The sequence below is a fragment of the Phyllobates terribilis genome, unplaced genomic scaffold (genome assembly GCF_046119375.1).
Source record: "Phyllobates terribilis strain yellow unplaced genomic scaffold, ASM4611937v1 Scaffold_11__3_contigs__length_659146591, whole genome shotgun sequence".
NCBI classification, from domain to species: domain Eukaryota; kingdom Metazoa; phylum Chordata; class Amphibia; order Anura; family Dendrobatidae; genus Phyllobates; species Phyllobates terribilis.
The window spans coordinates 558,732,548-558,754,520 of NW_027362771.1; the positions used below are offsets into that span (position 1 = coordinate 558,732,548).

Sequence of the window (21,973 nt, forward strand, 5' to 3'; positions counted from 1 at the left end):
GGAGGAGGAGGAGAGAGAGGAAAGGAGGAGGAGGAGGAGAGAGAGGAAAGGAGGAGGAGGAGGAGAGAGAGGAAAGGAGGAGGAGGAGGAGAGAGAGGAAAGGAGGAGGAGAGAGAGGAAAGGAGGAGGAGGAGGAGAGAGAGGAAAGGAGGAGGAGGAGAGAGGAAAAAAGGAGAGAGAGAGGAAAAAAGGAGAGAGAGAGGAAAGGAGAAGGAGGAGGAAAGGAGAAGGAGGAGGAGGAAAGGAGAAGGAGGAGGAGGAAAGGAGAAGGAGGAGGAAAGGAGAAGGAGGAGGAGGAGGAAAGGAGAAGGAGGAGGAGGAAAGGAGAAGGAGGAGGAGAAGGAGGAGGAGGAAAGGAGAACATGTGGATTATCATTGGGGAACATTGCAGACCTTCTACCAAGCAGTTTTTAAGCGTTTCCGCGGTGGAATTGCCACTGCAGAAACGCTTAAAAAACATATAGTGGCCACGCAGCCTTAAAAAGGAATCTGTCAGCAGGTTTTTGTCATAATCTGAAAGTGGCATAATGTAGAGACCTTGATTCCAGCGATGTGTCACTTACTGGGCTGCTTGCTGTGGTTTTGACAATATCACAGTTTTATCACCAGGAGATTATCGCTAGAGGACTAGTAAACCTGCTGCCATGTACTCCTCCATATTCAAGAGCTCTGTACAACACCGCTCACTCCATTGATAGGCAGAAAGCAGCAGAAAGCAGCCAATGTACAGTGTGCAGCCAATCAGTGGTGTGGGCGGGGTTATACAGGGCTCAGCATTCAGAGTACTGCTAGTTCTGCAGCAGATAAAACAGGGATTTTATCAAAAACTGCAGCAAGCAGCCTAGTAAATGACACATCGCTGGTCTTAGCCCCTACATTATGCTACTCTCAGATGGGATAACAAAAACCTGGTGACGGATTCCTTTTAAAACTAAACCTAGAATAATTTTATAGGTTTTGCCGGTTGCCTGATCCAGCAGCTGATCACACACAATCAGGATGGCTGGAGGTAAGTGCACATTTCTCCTGCAGTGGCCACTACAGGAGAGATATGGTATTGCATACAGCCCATTCTACTGAATGGTCATCTGTGTCATACAGGGTTGTGTCGAGTTCTCCATAACGGTAGCCACTCTCTCACACATACAGGGGGATCCTAATCAATGGTTCTAACAGGGCAAGTGGGCCAGGGTGGTCCTCATGCCCCAAAAATAGATATTATTCTGTGGCAATAAATAACAAGATCCGGACACAAGGATATAGTGAGAGCTTTAATGGTACAAAATGAGTACAGCTACAATTTAGGCATTTCCCTGGAAACTCTTAAAAGATTGATTTCTCTAGTATTCGCCTAGAGGGAACGCCAGATGATCACGAGACAAGGAGACGGCCATCTTGTGGGAGGAGCCAGTGACATCACCGAAGCGCTCCGTCAAGAGTGGACGGAAAGCCTTCTCATTCATATAAGTGCGGCCTCCTACATGGTCGCCCCCTGCAGGTCGTAAGCATCAGGTGCTAGGAAATTTAACATCTAAAATTCGCCCTTCTAATAGATGAAGATATAAAACCAGGTAGCTCCCATCTCTCTGTCGCCCCTGATCTCGGGGTATTGGAGGTGGTGGGGGGTAAACACGGCACTCCAAGGCTCTGCCGACTGCAGAGCGCACACTCACGGCAGCCATTACCAGTCCCGTCTGTCCTGTAAACACGTGTGCATCTATGTATGTATAAATATAACACTGGACCGTGGACCTGGGCACTGAGCGGGCACCGGGTCACACCAAATACAGTGAAAACGGGTTCATTTTAGGACCGGGTGTCTTCATGTCACCATGTAGATCAAGAAGGAAGCTGGGACAACTATACAGGCCCCTCTACATGAATGACATCTGTATGATGCCCTAATAAAGTTCCTGCAGTGCTCATTAGGGGGAAGGAAAGTTACTTCCTGTATATGCTCCTCCCCTTCCTGAGCTTCAATGTCCAATGAGGAGAACCCAGACGAGTCACATGTCATTGCTCTGTAGCTCTGACTCTGCTTCTAAGGGGGGAGAACTCGCTTCTTCTAAACGTCCAAATAAATGCAACCAACAATTTTATCCTCCTAATGACCAGGTTTGTTATTTTGGTGGCTGTATGGAGGGTTCGTTTTCTTCTTGAGAAATTATACATTTTTTGGCATTTTAGGGGGAGGTCCATTAAAAGGACTTTCAAAAAGCTTTTTTTTTTTTTTCCTCCAGCATGAATATTAAGATTTTTTTTTTTTAACTTTTTTAGGATTTTCACAGAATAAAAAAAAAAAAATTAAGGTGTCCGATTCATCAAAGTGCTTAGACCAGTTTTCTTGACTTTAAAAGGTCACAAAAATTTTACGACTTTTGCCAATTTTAAGCCATTCCTGTTCAGCTTCAACAAAGTGGGTGGAACAAGAGCGGTACGAGGCATGGAGAAGACCTTCCAGAAAACGTATCAAAATTTAATCCACCTTCGTAGCATAAATTTTGCCATAAATGTACTCCAGTTCCCGACTGGAGTAAGACATCTTGCGGAGACGCTCGCCAGCTGTAAGATGTGCCTAATTAAGCGGCATCTTAATCTGGCGGTGCCCTCATTAAAGACTGACATATGAAATGCCAACCTAGTGAATCGGGCCCTAAAGGCGCTCCATTCATTATTGCATTTCGTTTTTACCATTTGGACCTTAAATTTTTTTTTTTTTTTTTTAACTTGCACCCATTTATAAAGCCTATTTTATGTGTTCGTCTGCTTTGTTTTTTATTGTTTTTTTAATGTTCGCCATTGTGTGCAGGGTTTCGGGTTACCAGAAATTTGCGCCCGATTCATCAATTGCAGCTTTTTGAAAACAGTCGCTACATTTTTCTGCGAATGTCCTCCAGTCCCTCCCTTCCTTGCAGGATTTAATGCAAATCTGACATTTTTGCGCACATTCTGCATCATTTTTACAGAACATGAGACTTTTTGAGCAAAAAAAAAAAGGCTTTTTTTTATAAGCAAAAATAATGGACCTGGCGCATCACTTTGAAAAAAATTGACGGAAAAAACGCCAACGTGTACCACAAGACAAAAAAAGGAAGAATCTTGTGTGAACACCTAATAGGTGAAGGATTCTTGTTTTTTTATATAATTTATGCCCAAGAAAATATATTGTGCTTTATTTTTTGCTGACTTTATTACAGCTTTTTTTTTTATTCTCGTAAGGGATTACTATTATAATGTATTATTAATTTTATTTATTTACTGCTGACTTTTTTTTTCTTTTAATCCTAGTAAGGGATTACCATTATAACATATTATTAAACTCCTTATCCCAATACATTATATCCTAATAGCAGACTCTGGGTACACACAGCCTTGGGGTCCTTCCTAGATCCCCAGGGCTGACTACAGAGGTCCCCTCAATCCCTGATCGTATCATACTGTTGTCACTCTTCAGATCTCAGATGTTAAAAGGAGTTTGGGATTAGAAAAAACATGGCTGCTTTCCTTCAGTTACAGCGCCACCCCTGACCACGGGTCATGCGTGGTATTACAGCTTAGCTCCATTCACTTCTAATGGGGAAAAGTTGGAAAACCAGACAACCCATAGTCAGGAGTGGAAATGGCAATGTTTTTTCTAATCCTTGACACCCCCTTTAAGGGAGGGGGGGGGCTATGATTAGACAATAGAGCCCCTGCTTTAGATTGGTGTAGGACACCAGTCTGGGGCTTATTCTACATGGACTATGTCTACTTAAGGACCACAGTAAAAAGGCGCATTGGTGGTCACCATGGGGTTATGAACAAAACTGTTCCCCTAGGTCTGTCTAGATAGGACATCATACAGATACTACAATTTAAAGGGAGCTTGTGAAACAGACGGATCCGACCCGAGGGCCTTTACGTAAATTGTGGGATTGGACAGGACAAAATGTACTTATCCAATCTACCAAGATGTTGATTATCAGCACCTCTGCCAAGCAAGTCATCCAGGCAGCAGGAGAAAGGGCAGATTTCCACTCGCCTAACGTCTACAGAAGACCCGGTGCTCCGCTACGGCAGCACGTCTCCTGTATTTGCTACATTGGCCACTTGTCTTCACTTGCATATATCACTGTATTACACAAAATGACCTTAGTAATTACAATCCATGACATGAAGGCTTCAGCACTCGCCTTGTAATACGCGGTCAACGATCCTCCACCCTACGGTTACTTCACGTCACTAGACGGGCTCGTTTGTCACAGTTGTGGACCTCGTCTTCCCTCTTTCAGTCCATCACAGATGTCCACATTGGCTTGCTATCACGTATGGTACTACGACGCGAAGTCGGGGGCCACAGATACGATTCGCGCCGGATCGGCAATATCGCCGAAGCAGTAATAATTCACATTTTACGTGTTAAAAAGACAAAAACAACAAAGACTTAAAAATAGGGAGAAGAGTAAGAGAAATTCACTGTCCCGGAGGGGGAAGAATCAGGTCACAACAAGGTATGGTGGCGAGACTGATGACGTTATGAGGGGGCATGGCTGGGACCTGACTGTACTAATAGGGGGCAAAGCAGTAAAAAGTTTTTAGATTGTGACCAGGTTGGATGATTAGTATTTCTACAGACTAAATACTCGTATATGTGTGTGTCTTGTCTCCAGGGAGAGCAGTGTATCTATGAGATGATCATCAGGTTAGTTCCCTGTAGGATCTGCATCTACTTGGAGTCGGCAGGCTGCTTATTTTACTTCAACCTTTCCCCCAAAAATGTTTTAATGTTTCTATCCAAAGTCTCAAATCCCAACTTTGTGTACGTGATATTCTGTGACAGTTTTGAGCCGGGATCGAAAAAGGCCAAATCCAAAATTCGCCATTTCTTAAGGGAGTGAAATCATGCAATCCACACAGAATTGGAGACGAAACCCCGGGAGGTTGTTTGGCTTCTTGGGGGGACGGGTAGGTGGACACCTCTCCTGTCGCTTCTTGAAGGTGTTTTTTTTTTTTGGGTGCTCTCACCAGAAGGCTAAAGGGTGATCAAGTTAAATATCTGGGGCTCTTGTTGTTTGCACCGCGGCCCACTGTAGGGTTTCATCGATTTCATGGGTGGTCCACAAAGAAAAAACGTCTGTTCTGAGGAGCCAGTCAGACACTTCTTCTCCCGGGAGAGGGGTCTCAAGTGAAGGATTGAGAGATGAGCTGTTGGTTTGGGTTCTTCACATTAAGAGATCGCTGCTCCCCAAAGGTTGTAAGGGAAGGGCTCCCAGGCTTGCAAGATGGGTGACGAGAAGAGGGTGCTTTGAGTCATGCTTAACATGGTGCAAAGTCCAAAATGCACAAATGTGACAGGAACACACCTTCACTGGGTCGAGGGTTCGATTCCGGATCATGCTCCGTCAATAAGAACTGGCGGATGGGAGGGTCAGTCTTTTCCCAATATAGATGCTGCAATGACAAAAACACATCACCTATTGTGAATGGTGGATCCTCTGTCATCTACTGTGTATAGAGGTGTGATCAGTCATTGTACAGGAGGAGGAGGAGGTGAGCTGTGATATCACCTATTGTGAATGGTGGATCCTCTGTCATCTACTGTGTATAGAGGTGTGATCAGTCATTGTACAGGAGGAGGAGGAGGTGAGCTGTGATATCACCTATTGTGAATGGTGGATCCTCTGTCATCTACTGTGTATAGAGGTGTGATCAGTCATTGTACAGGAGGAGGAGGAGGTGAGCTGTGATATCACCTATTATGAATGGTGGATCCTGTGTTATCTACTGTGTATAGAGGTGTTATCTACTGTATATAGAGGTGTTATCAGTCATTGTACAGGAGGAGGAGGAGGGGAGCTGTGATATCACCTATTGTGAATGGTGGATCCTGTGTCATCTACTGTGTATAGAGGTGTGATCAGTCATTGTACAGGAGGAGGAGGAGGTGAGCTGTGATATCACCTATTGTGAATGGTGGATCCTGTGTCATCTACTGTATATAGAGGTGTGATCAGTCATTGTACAGGAGGAGGAGGTGAGCTGTGATATCACCTATTGTGAATGGTGGATCCTGTGTCATCTACTGTGTATAGAGCTGTGATCAGTCATTGTACAGGAGGAGGTGAGCTGTGATATCACCTATTGTGAATGGTGGATCCTGTGTTCTCTACTGTGTATAGAGCTGTGATCAGTCATTGTACAGGAGGAGGAGGAGGTGAGCTGTGATATCACCTATTGTGAATGGTGGAATCTGTGTCATCTACTGTGTATAGAGGTGGGATCAGTCATTGTACAGGAGGAGGAGGAGGTGGATCCTCTGTTATCTACTATATATGTAGGGGTGTTCACAGACCTGTCATTGTATGTGATCAGTGATCATAATGAGTCTGCTGAAAATTCCCATGTACAGAGAAAGCTGTGTGAATCTATAACTAGGCCTAGTGGCCAGTGTGAATATTGCAACATTCCTATAATTTTTTTATATAGTTATGTGAAAAAATGTTTTCTTCTTAAATTCATTTAGCATAAAAAAATATTTTAAAAGGAGAACTCTTACTTTTCAGCAAATCCACATGCAACCAAAGTAAAAAGGTGCTAATATTCAGAACAGTAAAGAAACATTTTTGGAAACTTTTTTTCCACATCCAAACTTGTAGATTCCAGCTATAGATCTGTTCCGCAGAATGTGAATGATACGATCACTGTCTACGGATTAATATTAAGAAAGGAAAAATCTGTTCTTAGAATGGGTCCTGAGCTTGGAGCTGGAAGTTCCCACTAGGTGGCCTCAGCGAGCCCTCCACACTGTTCACAAGCAAATGAACCACAGCAAGAAAACAGGGCCGACACTTGGATGGATTTAGGTGCAGAAACCGCTCTAAAACTTTGAATCCTCAACGCATAATTTGATGGTCATGTTGTAAGTTTCGCTGTAATTTTTTCCAAAGTTGCAAAAAAAAAAGTCATTTTTGAAATAAAATCTGTGTAAAAAAAAAAAAAGAAAAAAGAAAAACAGAACATGACATGAGCGTGGCTCGTTGGCTCGTGAATAATTGCAGCTTTGTGTATACAATGCTTACTCATTGTGTACTGCCTGTTAAAAGGTCCTTTGGGAGAGCAAACTAGTACGAAGCCTTTAGGGAAATGCTACCCAGGTAGAAATCCGAGAGGAGATTTAGTTAGCGGGACGTGTGATACATAACCAACCAGAAACCGAATCCACAGCAATGCCGAAACACTACTGCGTGGTAGAATCACATTATTATTAGGAGCATAGTGCCTATAGAGGGCACTAGAGACACGGTTCTCTTGCGCCTGAGCGCTGGTACTAGCTACATCCATAAGAGACCATCAGAGCACCAGCACTAACTACATCCATAGGAGAGACCATCAGAGCACCAGCACTAACTACATCCATAAGAGAGACCATCAGAGCACCAGCACTAACTATATCCATAAGAGAGACCATCAGAGCACCAGCACTAACTACATCCATAAGAGAGACCATCAGAGCACCACCACTAACTATATCCATAAGAGAGACCATCAGAGCACCAGCACTAACTACATCCATAAGAGAGACCATCAGAGCACCAGCACTAACTACATCCATAAGAGAGACCATCAGAGCACCAGCACTAACTACATCCATAAGAGAGACCATCAGAGCACCAGCACTAACTACATCCATAAGAGAGACCATCAGAGCACCACCACTAACTATATCCATAAGAGAGACCATCAGAGCACCACCACTAACTATATCCATAAGAGAGACCATCAGAGCACCAGCACTAACTACATCCATAAGAGAGACCATCAGAGCACCAGCACTAACTACATCCATAAGAGAGACCATCAGAGCACCAGCACTAACTACATCCATAAGAGAGACCATCAGAGCACCAGCACTAACTACATCCATAAGAGAGACCATCAGAGCACCACCACTAACTATATCCATAAGAGAGACCATCAGAGCACCACCACTAACTATATCCATAAGAGAGATCATCAGAGCACCAGCACTAGCTACATCCATAGGAGAGACCATCAGAGCACCACCACTAACTATATCCATAAGAGAGACCATCAGAGCACCACCACTAACTATATCCATAAGAGAGATCATCAGAGCACCAGCACTAGCTACATCCATAGGAGAGACCATCAGAGCACCAGCACTAACTACATCCATAAGAGAGACCATCAGAGCACCAGCACTAACTATATCCATAAGAGAGACCATCAGAGCACCAGCACTAGCTACATCCATAGGAGAGACCATCAGAGCACCACCACTAACTATATCCATAGGAGAGACCATCAGAGCACCAGCACCAACTACATCCATAAGAGAGACCATCAGAGCACCAGCACTAACTACATACATAAGAGAGACCATCAGAGCACCAGCACTAACTACATCCATAAGAGAGACCATCAGAGCACCAGCACTAACTACATCCATAGGAGAGACCATCAGAGCACCAGCACTAACTACATCCATAGGAGAGACCATCAGAGCACCAGCACTAACTACATCTATAAGAGACCATCAGAGCACCAGCACTAACTTCATCCATAGGAGAGAAAATCAGAGCTCCAGCACTAACTACATCCATAGGAGAGACCATCAGAGCACCAACACTAGAAACATAACTACAACCATAAGAGACCAGTGCGCCATCATTAACTGCATCCATAGAAGAGACCATAAGAGCGCCGCCTCTAAAAACATCCATAAGAGAGACTATAAGAGCACCGTCATTAACTATATCTATAAGAAAGACAATCAGAGGGCCGACACTAACTACATGCATAGGAGAAATAATCTACTAACTACAACCATAAGAAAGACCATCAGAGCTCCAGCACTAACTACAGTCATTGGGGAGACAATCAGAACACCAGAACTAAAGGGAACTCCGCTCACCGGCGCCGACATCTTAAGAGAGCCCAGAGGCCGCAGCGTCTCCCTACTCCTGTTGCTGCCGGCCCCCTGAAGCAGCGACCGTGCCTTCTGTGTCCCACAAATCCACCGCAGCCGCCACACAGGTAAGCACCCATTAAATCGGACTAGAAGACGCACCACCATTTTATTAAAAAAAATTATTTCTCCCCATTTTCCACCCCAAAATTTGGGGTGTGTCTTATAATCCACAAAATACGGTATATACATAGTGGAGTCGATCAGCGCACCAGCACTAATTACATCCATCTGAGCACCAACAGTACTCAGTAAGCATATCATACATGAAGAAAATCTCCAGCGATCAGACATACCCGAGCCCCAGGGCCAGGACGTGGGAGATGAAAAGAGAAGGGATGAAAACTTTCAGGAATTCTGCAGAGAAAATTCCTCCTTTCTTCATGGCTCCTGACTTTCTCATACTCAGAGACACGGACCTCTTGGGGTGTCGGAAATGAAACTCCCTGGTGAAAAAAATAAAATATATATCACCAAAGAGGTTACGACAAGGCCTAGGAGAATGGCGGTATTGGAGAACCTATGACATGACAGCCTGGATGTGGTGTAGTATCGCCTCCTCTAAGTGTCCGCCTGCGGTATGCAGAGCAATGGCAGAGACTCTGGTTCCTCTGTGGCGGCGTATGGCCGCATAGTGCCGCCAGATAAGGAGCGCCGTGGTGCGGCTCCGAGCATGTACACGTGACAGCCGGGTAGCTTACTTTGGGGGGATGTTTTCGGGTCTACTCGACCAGTCGGATACCCAGTCCGCACTCTTCTGTAACACTACTTCTTCTTTCTCAGCTTCTCCATCTTCATCTTCGGACTGAAAAAAAAATAAAAAATGCGGCGTTGGTTAGAGTCCGGCACATAGTAACGACAGGATTATTATGCTTTATGATGATCGGATGAATGACGGAAATCTGCAAAGTCCTGAGAGCTAAGAAAGCCGCCTCATCCCGAGAGAAGTGGATTATGGGCTAATAATATGTACCAGCTGACATGGCGTACGTGGCGGGGTCTGAGGTCTGTCCTTAGGGCCAGTGATCCAGGTGTAGCTGGGTACACACAGCCCTCCATAAGCCATGGTGTCCTCAGCTGAGCCTGCTCTGTACGTGGCTGGTGCCAGCTGTGTTATACAGCCGCCTGAAACTGCCGTGATTGGAGCCGGCTCTGATCGCTGCACTCTAACTGCTTAGATACAGCGGTATCTAAGCAATCAGACTGCAGCTGCTGGACTAACGAGGGCAACCAAGATCCATAGGATAGGTGATAGCTTACTTATCTGTGGGGGTCTGTTACAAGATGGTGCCAGGTCAGATGCCGGACCGCTGCACCCATCATTCTCTATGGAGCTGCCAGAAAAAGCAGACCCCGACCCCATAGGGAAGGAATGGCGCAGCGGTTCAGCATTCGCACTCCTGCTCCATCGTAACGGGGAGAAAAGAGCCTCCTGCTGACGATCAGTCCGGCTCCCAGCGGTCAACAAGTCAGAACCTTTCCTGTAGAGGAAATAAAGGGGATGTCCAGGAAAAGCAGAGAAACAAACCATTAAACTTTGTATCATCCCCATTTCCCCTTTGTCACACGCAGGAATATATATAATAATCCAATCTAAATAATAAAATATATAATGCTAAAATTAATAGTAAATATACAGTACAGACCAAAAGTTTGGACACACCTTCTCATTTAAAGATTTTTCTGTATTTTCATGACTATGAAAATTGGACATTCACACTGAAGTTATTAAAGTAATGATGGCCACTCGTTTTTCTTTACTTAGAATTTGTATTATGGCAAGAAAAAAGCAGCTAACAGTCTATTCAGTAGGACTATCAGCTGTGTATCCACCTGACTTCTGCACAACACAACTGATGGTCCCAACCCCATTTATAAGGCAAGAAATCCCACTTATTAAACCTGACAGGGCACACCTGTGAAGTGAAAACCATTTCCGGTGACTACCTCTTGAAGCTCATCAAGAGAATGCCAAGAGTGTGCAAAGCAGTCATCAAAGCAAAAGGTGGCTACTTTGAAGAACCTAGAATATCAGACATATTCTCAGTTGTTTCACACTTTTTTGTTAAGTATATAATTCCACATGTGTTAATTCATAGTTTTGATGCCTTCAGTGTGAATGTACAATTTTCATAGTGATGAAAATACAGAAAAATCTTTAAATGAGAAAGTGTGTCCAAACTTTTGGTCTGTGCTGTATAATAATAATAATGGCTGTTTTGGGACACCTATAGACCCCCCTATAAAAAAAAAGCCAGGACTACAGTGGCAGTAATGGGGGGCTCTCAGCAGGTTCCTGGCTCCAATCACAACCCATAAACAGGTAGAAGCGCCGGCTTTGCCTCATTTAAATGGTTAAAAGAGCAGAGATAGGAGGACACGTCCTAAGTCAGGAAAAGGTTAAAGAAAACCTTACTGACCCCTGAAAAGTCCATTTTAGTAAATCACAGGTTTTTTCCCCCATGAAGTTCTAGATCTTTCCTTATATCTATGTTGTCTTGTTCCTCGGATTCCTCCTGGAAATTTTTGGAACAAATGGTCATCCGGGTGTTAGTCGGAGTCGGGGATAACGTGCGCCCCTGATCGGGCTGATCCCGTGCACCATGACATGAGGCAGACGCAGCCACACTATATTTAGTCCCTGGGAGCCCGGGGGTGAGCGAGTGTCGCCCGGCAGGTTCTTCCAGGCTCCGCACTGAGTCACCGAGTATTCGGATGCGCCCATGTAATGACTGTGCTTTATGGGCCAGGAGAGGGATGAGATGTGGAATCCATCACCATATCGCTCGCCGGCGACGTCACTGCGTCCTCCCAACCCAAACCTATAAACTCACCTTTACAAGCACCGCTCAGCCATAAGACTAAAACCACCCACAGGGGAAGCGGAAGACCCCGATTATTACATGTTGATAATGGCGGCTGTCAGGGGGGGCAATAGATTAGGAAGAAAGGGAAAAGACCGTTCTCGATGTGTTAGAAGACGGAAAAATGGCGAAGAATGAAGATGTGAGCGACGAGGGCGGACACCTGGGACAGCATCCCGGGGCGTCTCGCAGGGAAGGATGGGGGGTTCCCCGGAGCGGCGTGTCTCGCAGGGAAGGATGGGGGGTTCCCCGGAGCGGCGCGTCTCGCAGGGAAGGATGGGGGGTTCCCCGGACCGGCGCGTCTCACAGGGAAGGATGGGGGGGTTCCCCGGACCGGCGCGTCTCACAGGGAAGGATGGGGGGGTTCCCCGGACCGGCGCGTCTCACAGGGAAGGATGGGGGGTTCTCCGGACAAGGCGCATCTCGCAGGGAAGGATTGGGGGGGGGGGGCTCCCCGGGCACGGCGCGTCTTGCAGGGAGGGGGGGGGGGGGGACGGGGGGACGTGGCATGTCTCATGGGGGCATGGGGGGGATTCCCAGTACATGGCGTGTCTCGTGGGATGTTTACAGTATGTAGCGGTCAGTAGCTATCAAATGTCCCACTGTCGGCCCTTCTAGCTCCTATAGGGGCTGTGAGCCCACCCAGTTATGCAGGGACACATGCCCCCCCCTCCCCTCTTTCCTATGTCCATAGGTAGACTTGGCTTTCAGGACTTTAGGGTGACAGGTCAGCAATGGCGGCCATAGCGGTGGCCAGACGGCAGTGACGTCAGACACTTCTGACCTATTTCACTGGATGCAGAAAATCAGGTTAAACATCAGAAATATTATAAATGTGCAGCAGATCTGGAAGGAATTATATGCTGCAATAATAAAAAAAAAAGTTATAATTATAACCATAAAAAAAAAAAAAATTCGTAAAATGACAATGTGACAACTATTAACCCCTCCCGTCTCGGTCCTTCGCTTCAGGCTTTTTTTCTTTTTTCATTCCTGCCTAACAAGAGCCAGAACTTTTTAAATCTTCCATTCAACCTAGTGGTAAATCGTGCTCTTTTATTCCACCTTTTAATAAACTAAGGAGGAGCACAATTTTGTGGGAAGGTTTTTGGGGTCTCCACTAGGGGATTATACCTGATACTTCTGGATTGCGGTGCGCTGTCCGAACATCTTTCTCCGCTTTTATAGGAGGACAATGACAGCAAACTAAACTCTGGGGTCTTCATTAGACCCTCAGGTGCCATGACCCTCCTTCGGGACTCCGAGATGAAGCCTCCTACTATGATCTAACTGCTTGGATGCAGCGGTCGGCAGTGACAGCGGCATCTGAGGGGGTTAAAGTAATGGACGACTCCTTCTTAAATACTATGTTACCCAATGTCAAATAAAAAACAGATCTTCACCTCCCATACCAGCAATGTCTGAGCTGGGTGTTCCCAGACACAGGAGCACTGCAGCCAATCATTGGTCACTGATGGGCAGCTTCGCTCACACTTCCTACAGACGAACCTTGGAACGTCCAACAGAAATGTGAGAAATGGAGTCCACTGATTGGCGGCAGTCCTCACTGGAACAGAAGATGACCAGAAGTTGGACGCCCCCCGAAGGACACCGACTCTCCACATGCGGACAATGAGGAGCACGAGACCCAGGAATAGACGCGGCTTCTCAGGGACATCTGTGCGGAGTGGTCGTCGTCGGCGGATATGGATACGTATAGGATCATTACCTGGAAGCTGTCTTTACTCGTGTGCATCTCCACATCGAAGGTGATCTGCCCTTCTTCAGGCGAGGGGCTGCGGACGAGAGGGAGACAATCATACAGTAAGTAATCACATCCCACAGCGGGGGTCTTCGATAAGATGGGGGAGTAAGGAAACGGGAGATACAGGGGCTGAGAAATTGAATAAGAGTCCAGAAATCCCTGATGAGGAAGTCCCTCAAATAACGGAGATGTCCACTCTGGGCAGGAGGCGGAAGAGACGGGTCCGGATCAGTGCCGGCCTTAGGGGCCCCTTTGCCAAGAGGTTTGGAGGATCCGGTGAGCGTCTCCCAGCGATTGGTAGTGTTAAACCTTAAAACCAATTAGACTATCCAGTGGGGACCCCCGACTTGTAATCAGACCCTAAACTTGTAAGACGGGTAGAAGATTAGATAAGTGAACCACACCCCCTCTAGTATAGATGGGGGGGGTGTTCCCTAATAAGACACGGGTATCATGTAGGTGACACCTGAAGTATAAGTGGGGGCCTTTCCTAATTAAACAAGGGTTGAACATTTTATAACACCCACCCATGTATAAATGGGGGTCTTTATTAGGAGAGGGGCAGAACATTAGATAAGTGACCCCCCCCCCCCCCCCCCTTAAGTACGGATGGGGATATTTCCTAATGGAATAAGGGAAAAATATAAATGAACCCCCAAGTTTAAATGGGGGTCTTCCCTATTAAAACAAGAGTAGAACATTAGATAAGTGACCCCCCCACACCTTAAGTATAGATGGGGGTCTTCCCTAATAAGACATCGGTAGCACACAGTTGAACTGTGCAGTATAAATAGGGAGGGTCTTCCATAACGCAGGTGTAAATGGGGGTCTTCCCTAATAACACAGCAGAACATTAGATAAGTATAGATTGGGGTCCTCCCTAATAAGTCAGGGGTAGAAGATTAGATGTGGAGGATACTTTGACCCATGAAGCCGTGTAATGAGGGGCAGCAGGGGGTGCGAGCACCCACCCCTGGCGCCGCCAGCACCCACCCCTGGCGCCGCCAGCACCCACCCCTGGCGCCGCCAGCACCCACCTCTCACACTGCGAGCTGCTCCGGGAGCTGCTCTGTCCGGACTCGTGCTGCGCGTCCAACAGGATCTTCTCCATGTCGCCGTTGTGGATGGAGGATGAGGAGGGCACGTGCTCCAGGCCTCCGTTCCGGTTGCTGTCCATGTTGTTCCCGTTGCTGTTCATCTGCAGTTCCACCCAAGAACCTGTGAGGAGACACGGACTCGTCTGGTCGGCCAGGATGAGGGCAGCGAGCGTCTTATCAGGCAGAGCAGGCGGACGGGGCGGCAGATAAAGCTCCTGAGCGGCTGCACCCGGATTATGTGACACAGGAGCCCAGCGACAGGAGCTGAGACACGTCTGCTACAAGCCCGGCCTCACGTGTGCCACAAAAGGATGACGGAGCCCGAGGAAACCGCCAATTAATTGCATCATGTAACGAGCGTGCGGCATTAACCCTATACTGGAATAGTATGCCACCACCCAACTTCCCTGCACTCCTGAGCGGCAACTTCTCCTGAGCCACCACTGTACGATCGCAGGGGTCCCGGCATCATACTACGGAGCTACGGACCACCAGGGTGTAAAACTCAAGTTTCCTGAAGCCCCTTCTGCTCGAAAAACAGATGATTTTGACTGACGGAAAAAGAAGTAGTGTGAACAAGCACTAAGATAAATCTGCATTGTACATTGTACATATTCCTGTACATTGGTACTATAGGGGGCTCATCCAGCAGCTAATATGTCAACCCCCCGACCTGTCCTGACACAGGGGTCTCCAACCTGTGTCTCTCCAGCTATTGTGAAACTACAACTTCCAAGTTCCGCATGTTGGGAGTTGTAGTTTCCCACGAGCCGGAGAGAACTGCCCGTACTTTAATGGCGCTTTCACATGGGATGGTAATCCCGCTGAGTTGTTGGCTGCAGAAGGAGTTAACTGAGATTCTGTCAGGGAGCTTGTGTTCACAGTTCAATGGGAGAGTTTCTACCTCTTTTTCTGAGCTTCTTTCAGCCAATTTATGTCTACAGTCAGCAAAAAGGTTAAATGTGCAAGAAAACAAAAATCTGTAAAATAGCGAAAATGATATCTAGCTCAAAATACCTGCATTTAAGTAACTAAAAGTCCCGAGAAGGAGGACATCCCTTTAAGGTGCGATTGTCTCACGTTCATTAATGGTTAGTACTGCAAAAACAAGCAACTTTGCAATTTACTTATTAAAAACTCCCTCCTAGGCAAGGAGCGCAGCGCTTACAAGTGGGTTGCTATACGGCTTGCAAGTGCTGTAAAGCCGGTCGGATCGCTGGATGCTGCCCTCTGCTTGGACAGCGCACCATGCCACCGGTCAGAACTGTCAATCATCAGGAGTGCACCTCACCCCTGCAAGCAGGAAGTCGAGAGCCAGAAAGAGCGGCGTGGCGCCCCCACAGAAGCCAGAAAGAGCGGCGTGGCGCCCCCACAGAAGCCAGAAAGAGCGGCGTGGCGCCCCCACAGAAGCCAGAAAGAGCGGCGTGGCGCCCCCACAGAAGCCAGATAAGCACACCCCTTTAAGGGCATTAGAGGTTTGTAGCGGATTTCATGCAAAAACACTGGTGCAAAGTGCTGTAAGTTGTGGACCCCACAATGGAGACCCCGTTATAGTTGGCCCATCAGTCGCTGGCTGGACGGATCCAGCACAAGCCGTACTTCCGCCTGCTACAAGCCAGAATTTGTGCCATTTTCTGACTGACTTTCTACACCAATTTTTTTAGAGGGACATTCCAAACTCCAGCCACTACCATGGCGTGTGACTGGGGCATTACATACAGGGGCTCCGGGTGACCCAGACTACCATAAGCTGTTCTGACAACCATTAAATATAGATTTAGAGACCGATAGCCTCTGAATAATCTTATTTCTAATGATCTCTGATTCAGCCTTTCACACACTTGATGCTGAAGATGCTTCCTAATGGCCGGGCTAAGCCCCCCGCCGGACCCCGGGGGTCTCTCCATCACTCCTCTCTACCCAGAAGCCATTTACATATAATCTGTTCTGCTTTTCCCTTTAAGTCTCTGTCCTGAAATGCTCCCAGACAGCCATTCCTCTGCTGTGAGAGGAGGGGGCGAGCGCAGCCTGCGGAGACCTCAGGGTGTGGGCAGAGCGGCACACAGCAAAGACATTGTGCAGTTCTGCACGCACGCCGGCGCCTCTGCCACATTCACCCCAGAAATCCCCATAATCCTCTCCATACCTTTCCCAGAGTCGGACGCTATTAATACGCCGCCGCTCGGCACAGAGGGTCCTTGGTAGAGACGCGGGGGTCATTGTTGTCAGACACAATGGAGCGAAGTGACTGACAGGCACAAGGCTGACCTGCGGGATCAACATCAAAGGCGGCACCGGCGGCGAGTGCAGCCGACCATGTCAGCCCGCTGATACACCTGCTGGTGTCTTACAGACAACTCCACAGAAATCACAGAGCGAGCAGGGAGGCCATAAGATAGGGAGTATACATGGAACCGAAAAATCCTAATAGTGGACTCAATGCCAGGCAGCAGCTGCAAAAGCCGAGACAATTCTAAGGTGCAAAAAATTATCACCAATCTATAGGACATGAGCGATGGAGGAGGGGACCGCCGATATAACCAAATGTTGGTTCGTCAAACGGCTATTCCACCATGTATTTTCTACAGGGAGAGAAAAAAAAACAGACAGGCATATCCCTCCCCTCCTCGAAAACAGAAAAATCAGGAGCAAAGATTCCAACTGCCCGATACTTCTCTTCCCCGACAGCATCTGGAGGTCTGTACACACATCATTGGTCGGCCGGTCCTGCCAAATTTGACTTTCATCTAACGAGTGTGGGGGTCTTTACAGGGGGTCTGTCAGCCAGCATAAGCCAAGTCCTGCAGGGTAAAGCCCCTATAAATATTGTACCTTTAGTCTTATAACCGCTGCCATCTTTGTGAGAATCTGAAGTTTAATTACTTATGTTGATTCGATTTCTCAGGGCACCCTCGGTGTGGCCAAGAGGCTCAGGGCACCCTCGGTGTGGCCAAGAGGCTCAGGGCACCCTCGGTGTGGCCAAGAGGCTCAGGGCACCCTCGGTGTGGCCAAGAGGCTCAGGGCACCCTCGGTGTGGCCAAGAGGCTCAGGGCACTGCTCTTCGGATAGGTATTGCTTAGCCCACCTCCCTCACTGATGATTGACAGAACTGGGTTGCCTTCAGTGAGCAAGGAGTGCAAAGAAAATTCAAGCCAGCCAATGCTGTCGATCACCAGTGAAGGAGGCAGGAAATGCAAAACCTGTGGGTGGACCGCTGCACTGAGCCTTTTGGCCACACTCCGGGTACACTGACACAACTAATCAGCATATGCAATTATACTTCAGTCTCTGCAGAAAGAGGGCAGCGATCAGAGCAGGAAAGGAGAGATATTTATTTGGGCTATAGTCCCTACAAGACTATGTACTTCGTGTATACTGTCAGCTGGAGCTGACACTCCCTTTAGCTGTAAGAAGTCGAGTGAATTCACGAGTTTTTGGCCTCGGCCGAACCCTGAAAAACAACCACATTGCATTATCCCTTCTCCACCAATCTGTACAGCGGGCACAATGCAATCAGGGGGTAACGTTCTCTCTGCATTCACCAATCCCAGATAGAGAAGTGATCCGTCACTGCACAGATCACGTTTCCCCCAGAGTCCAGTGGTGGCGGCTTTACACCACTCCATCTGACGCTAGGTAATGTGCTTGGTGATGTAAGGCTGCATGCAGCTGCTCGGCCATGAAGCTCCAGGCGGGGGCGCAGTGTTTGTGCTGATGTTATTACCAGAGGAGGTCTGGACATATGGAGTCAGTAGAGTGTTGGTGACTTTTCTGCTCTCTGCTCCTCAGCACTCGGCCCCCCACTTAGTGGCTGAGTTGCTGTGGTTCTTTCCACTTCTTAATGGGGATGAGGGGCCGGATGTTACACACTGAAGGGGGGTTGAGGGGACAGGTTATACACCAAGTAAGATTCCAGATGTTATACACTAGGGGGGGGGGGATATACACTGAAGGCAGTGAGAGGGGTTGGATGTTATACACTGGCGGGGGGGGGGCAGAGGATATACACTGAAGGGAGTGACAGGGGTTGGATGTTATACACTGGCGGGGGGGCAGAGGATATACACTGAAGGGAGTGAGAGGGGGGTGGATGTTATACACTGGAGGGGGGGCAGAGGATATACACTGAAGGCAGTGAGAGGGGGGTGGATGTTATACACTGGAGGGGGGGCAGAGGATATACACTGAAGGCAGTGAGAGGGGGGTGGATGTTATACACTGGAGGGGGGGCAGAGGATATACACTGAAGGGAGTGAGAGGGGTTGGATGTTATACACTGGCGGGGGGGCAGAGGATATACACTGAAGGGAGAGGGGGGTGGATGTTATACACTGGCGGGGGGGCAGAGGATATACACTGAAGGGAGTGAGAGGGGGGTGGATGTTATACACTGGAGGGGGGGCAGAGGATATACACTGAAGGGAGTGACAGGGGTTGGATGTTATACACTGGCGGGGGGGCAGAGGATATACACTGAAGGGAGTGAGAGGGGGGTGGATGTTATACACTGGAGGGGGGGGCAGAGGATATACACTGAAGGGAGTGACAGGGGTTGGATGTTATACACTGGCGGGGGGGCAGAGGATATACACTGAAGGGAGTGAGAGGGGGGTGGATGTTATACACTGGAGGGGGGGGCAGAGGATATACACTGAAGGGAGTGACAGGGGTTGGATGTTATACACTGGAGGGGGGGCAGAGGATATACACTGAAGGGAGTGAGAGGGGTTGGATGTTATACACTGGCGGGGGGGCAGAGGATATACACTGAAGGGAGTGACAGGGGTTGGATGTTATACACTGGCGGGGGGGCAGAGGATATACACTGAAGGGAGTGAGAGGGGGGTGGATGTTATACACTGGAGGGGGGGGCAGAGGATATACACTGAAGGGAGTGACAGGGGTTGGATGTTATACACTGGAGGGGGGGCAGAGGATATACACTGAAGGGAGTGAGAGGGGTTGGATGTTATACACTGGCGGGGGGGCAGAGGATATACACTGAAGGGAGTGACAGGGGTTGGATGTTATACACTGGCGGGGGGGCAGAGGATATACACTGAAGGGAGTGAGAGGGGGGTGGATGTTATACACTGGAGGGGGGGGCAGAGGATATACACTGAAGGGAGTGACAGGGGTTGGATGTTATACACTGGCGGGGGAGCAGAGGATATACACTGAAGGGAGTGACAGGGGTTGGATGTTATACACTGGCGGGGGGGCAGAGGATATACACTGAAGGGAGTGAGAGGGGGGTGGATGTTATACACTGGAGGGGGGGGCAGAGGATATACACTGAAGGGAGTGACAGGGGTTGGATGTTATACACTGGCGGGGGGGCAGAGGATATACACTGAAGGAAGTGAGAGGGGGCTGGATGTTATAGACTGGGGGGGTGAGGGGTCGGATGTTATACACTGGCGGGGGGGGCAGAGGATATACACTGAAGGGAGTGACAGGGGGCTGGATGTTATAGACTGGGGGGGTGAGGGGTCGGATGTTGTACACTGGCGGGGGGGGGGGCAGAGGATATACACTGAAGGGAGTGACAGGGGGCTGGATGTTATAGACTGGGGGGGGGTGAGGGGTCGGATGTTATACACTGGCGGGGGCAGAGGATATACACTGAAGGGAGTGACAGGGGGGGTGGATGTTATACACCAGCGGGGAGTGGGGGGTGAGGGGACGGAGGTTATACACTGGGGGGCCAGATGTTATACACTGGGGGGAGCTAAAGGAGAAACCTGAATCAGTAAGACGTGCGTCCCAGTACTCGTCCCACATAGTGCGGATCTGACACATGTGATCCCTCAGTGGTTATATTACACATCGCACATTCATTCCATATGACACATCCTGTTTATGTATGATCACCAGCCAGTCACACGACCGGCATTCACCACAGTGAGGCGCCAGAGGCGACTGTCAATTCCTAGGATGAATGAAGTAGATGCATAAATAACACGGCCAGCACTGATCAGCATTGTCTATGTATGATTCGGCAGCCATCATCCACATTACTATTGTTTACATTGGGTTTTTGTATTGTGTGTTTCACTTTTCACATCATTTAGAGCTTTATTAAAAAAAAAATATATATAAAAAATTATTAATCCTGCAATTCTCACACTGGCCACTGGGGCTATTTAAGACTGGCGCTTCCAGGCTTTTCAGAAGGAGTTTACAGCAGTTTCCTTATCATCAGAGGCAGGGATACAATTTTAAATATAGATTGTGATCGGTAAAAAAAATTTAAAATTTTAAAAAAATCCAAAACAAAACAACCACCCCAATTTAAACGACAGGCCATTCTCTGATGGTGGAGGATTCACCGATAATCTTACATCTAAGTGTTCCCATAGGTCATCTCTAGTGTCCCCAGGACACCCACAGCCTGGGATACAGCAGCTGTCAGCTGTGTGTGACTATGACAACACTGCAGGTCTCCACTAGTATTGAGGTGACAAGTTCCTACACACGAGTCCGAGCTCTGCAGCTTGTGTCCCTCTAAATGATGCAACACTACAACTCCCAGCAGGCGCGCAGCTCGCGGAATAGCGATATCACGTCACGTGACCCAGCGCTCAGACAATAACAACGGTTCGAGACGGCCCCGCCCACCAGTACACGCCCCTGCCTAGTGATTGGACTAATCCAAACATTCTGTTCTTAAGTCCCGCCCACAAGCCACAACGCTCGCTCGTGATTGGCTGCTTTCGATGTTTCTCTCTCACAGCCTTGTCCCCGTTTCTATCGCACACAGAGGCCAAGCGGGGACTGAATTGTTATTTCCGTCTCGATCCCGCGACCAGCACTGAATCCCGCGACCGGCTACGGGGAAGGAAGCGGTGAGCGGAGGCCACTCACCGTGCAGCGCGGGATCTTCCCCGTTGTTGTTGTCGGACATGACGGCGGCAGCTTCGGTCTGTTCTGGAGAAGGCGCCGCACTGCGTAGCCACACCCTGTCTGACGTCATCCCGCATCATCACCTGAGGAAAAGGAGGCGGGGCTAAAGCAATCACATGACTTTATAAATAAATAATCGTTTAACTCTTTGTAGGCTGCTGACGTTACGTGGCAGCCGCTGTGTGGGTCACGTGTCATAATGTTCTAGAACGGTTCATTTTTTTTTTTAAATCGCAGCTTCTGTTTGAAATGTCTCTGTTGCTCCTGGCAACCTGAAGTCGCCATTGTTTTACTTAACCCCTTCCTGCCGCTGCCATTTTTTAATTTTTGCATTTTTTTTTCCCCCAAAATTTTCTTATTTCTCCATCGATTT

General features: G+C 48.1%; 1 protein-coding gene across 1 annotated transcript; it reads right to left on the minus strand.

Annotated features, from left to right (window-relative positions):
• Window positions 1-1,258: 1,258 nt before the first annotated feature.
• On the minus strand, window positions 1,259-21,716 carry BNIP3L (BCL2 interacting protein 3 like). The gene is made up of 6 exons (XM_073654069.1): window positions 21,562-21,716; window positions 14,635-14,815; window positions 13,562-13,628; window positions 9,670-9,773; window positions 9,265-9,414; window positions 1,259-5,430 (listed from the first exon to the last, which is right to left on the minus strand). The coding sequence occupies exons 1-6, from the start codon at window positions 21,668-21,670 to the stop codon at window positions 5,382-5,384; spliced, it is 660 nt and encodes a 219-aa protein (XP_073510170.1). The 5' UTR covers window positions 21,671-21,716; the 3' UTR covers window positions 1,259-5,381.
• Between the last annotated feature and the right edge of the window lie 257 nt (window positions 21,717-21,973).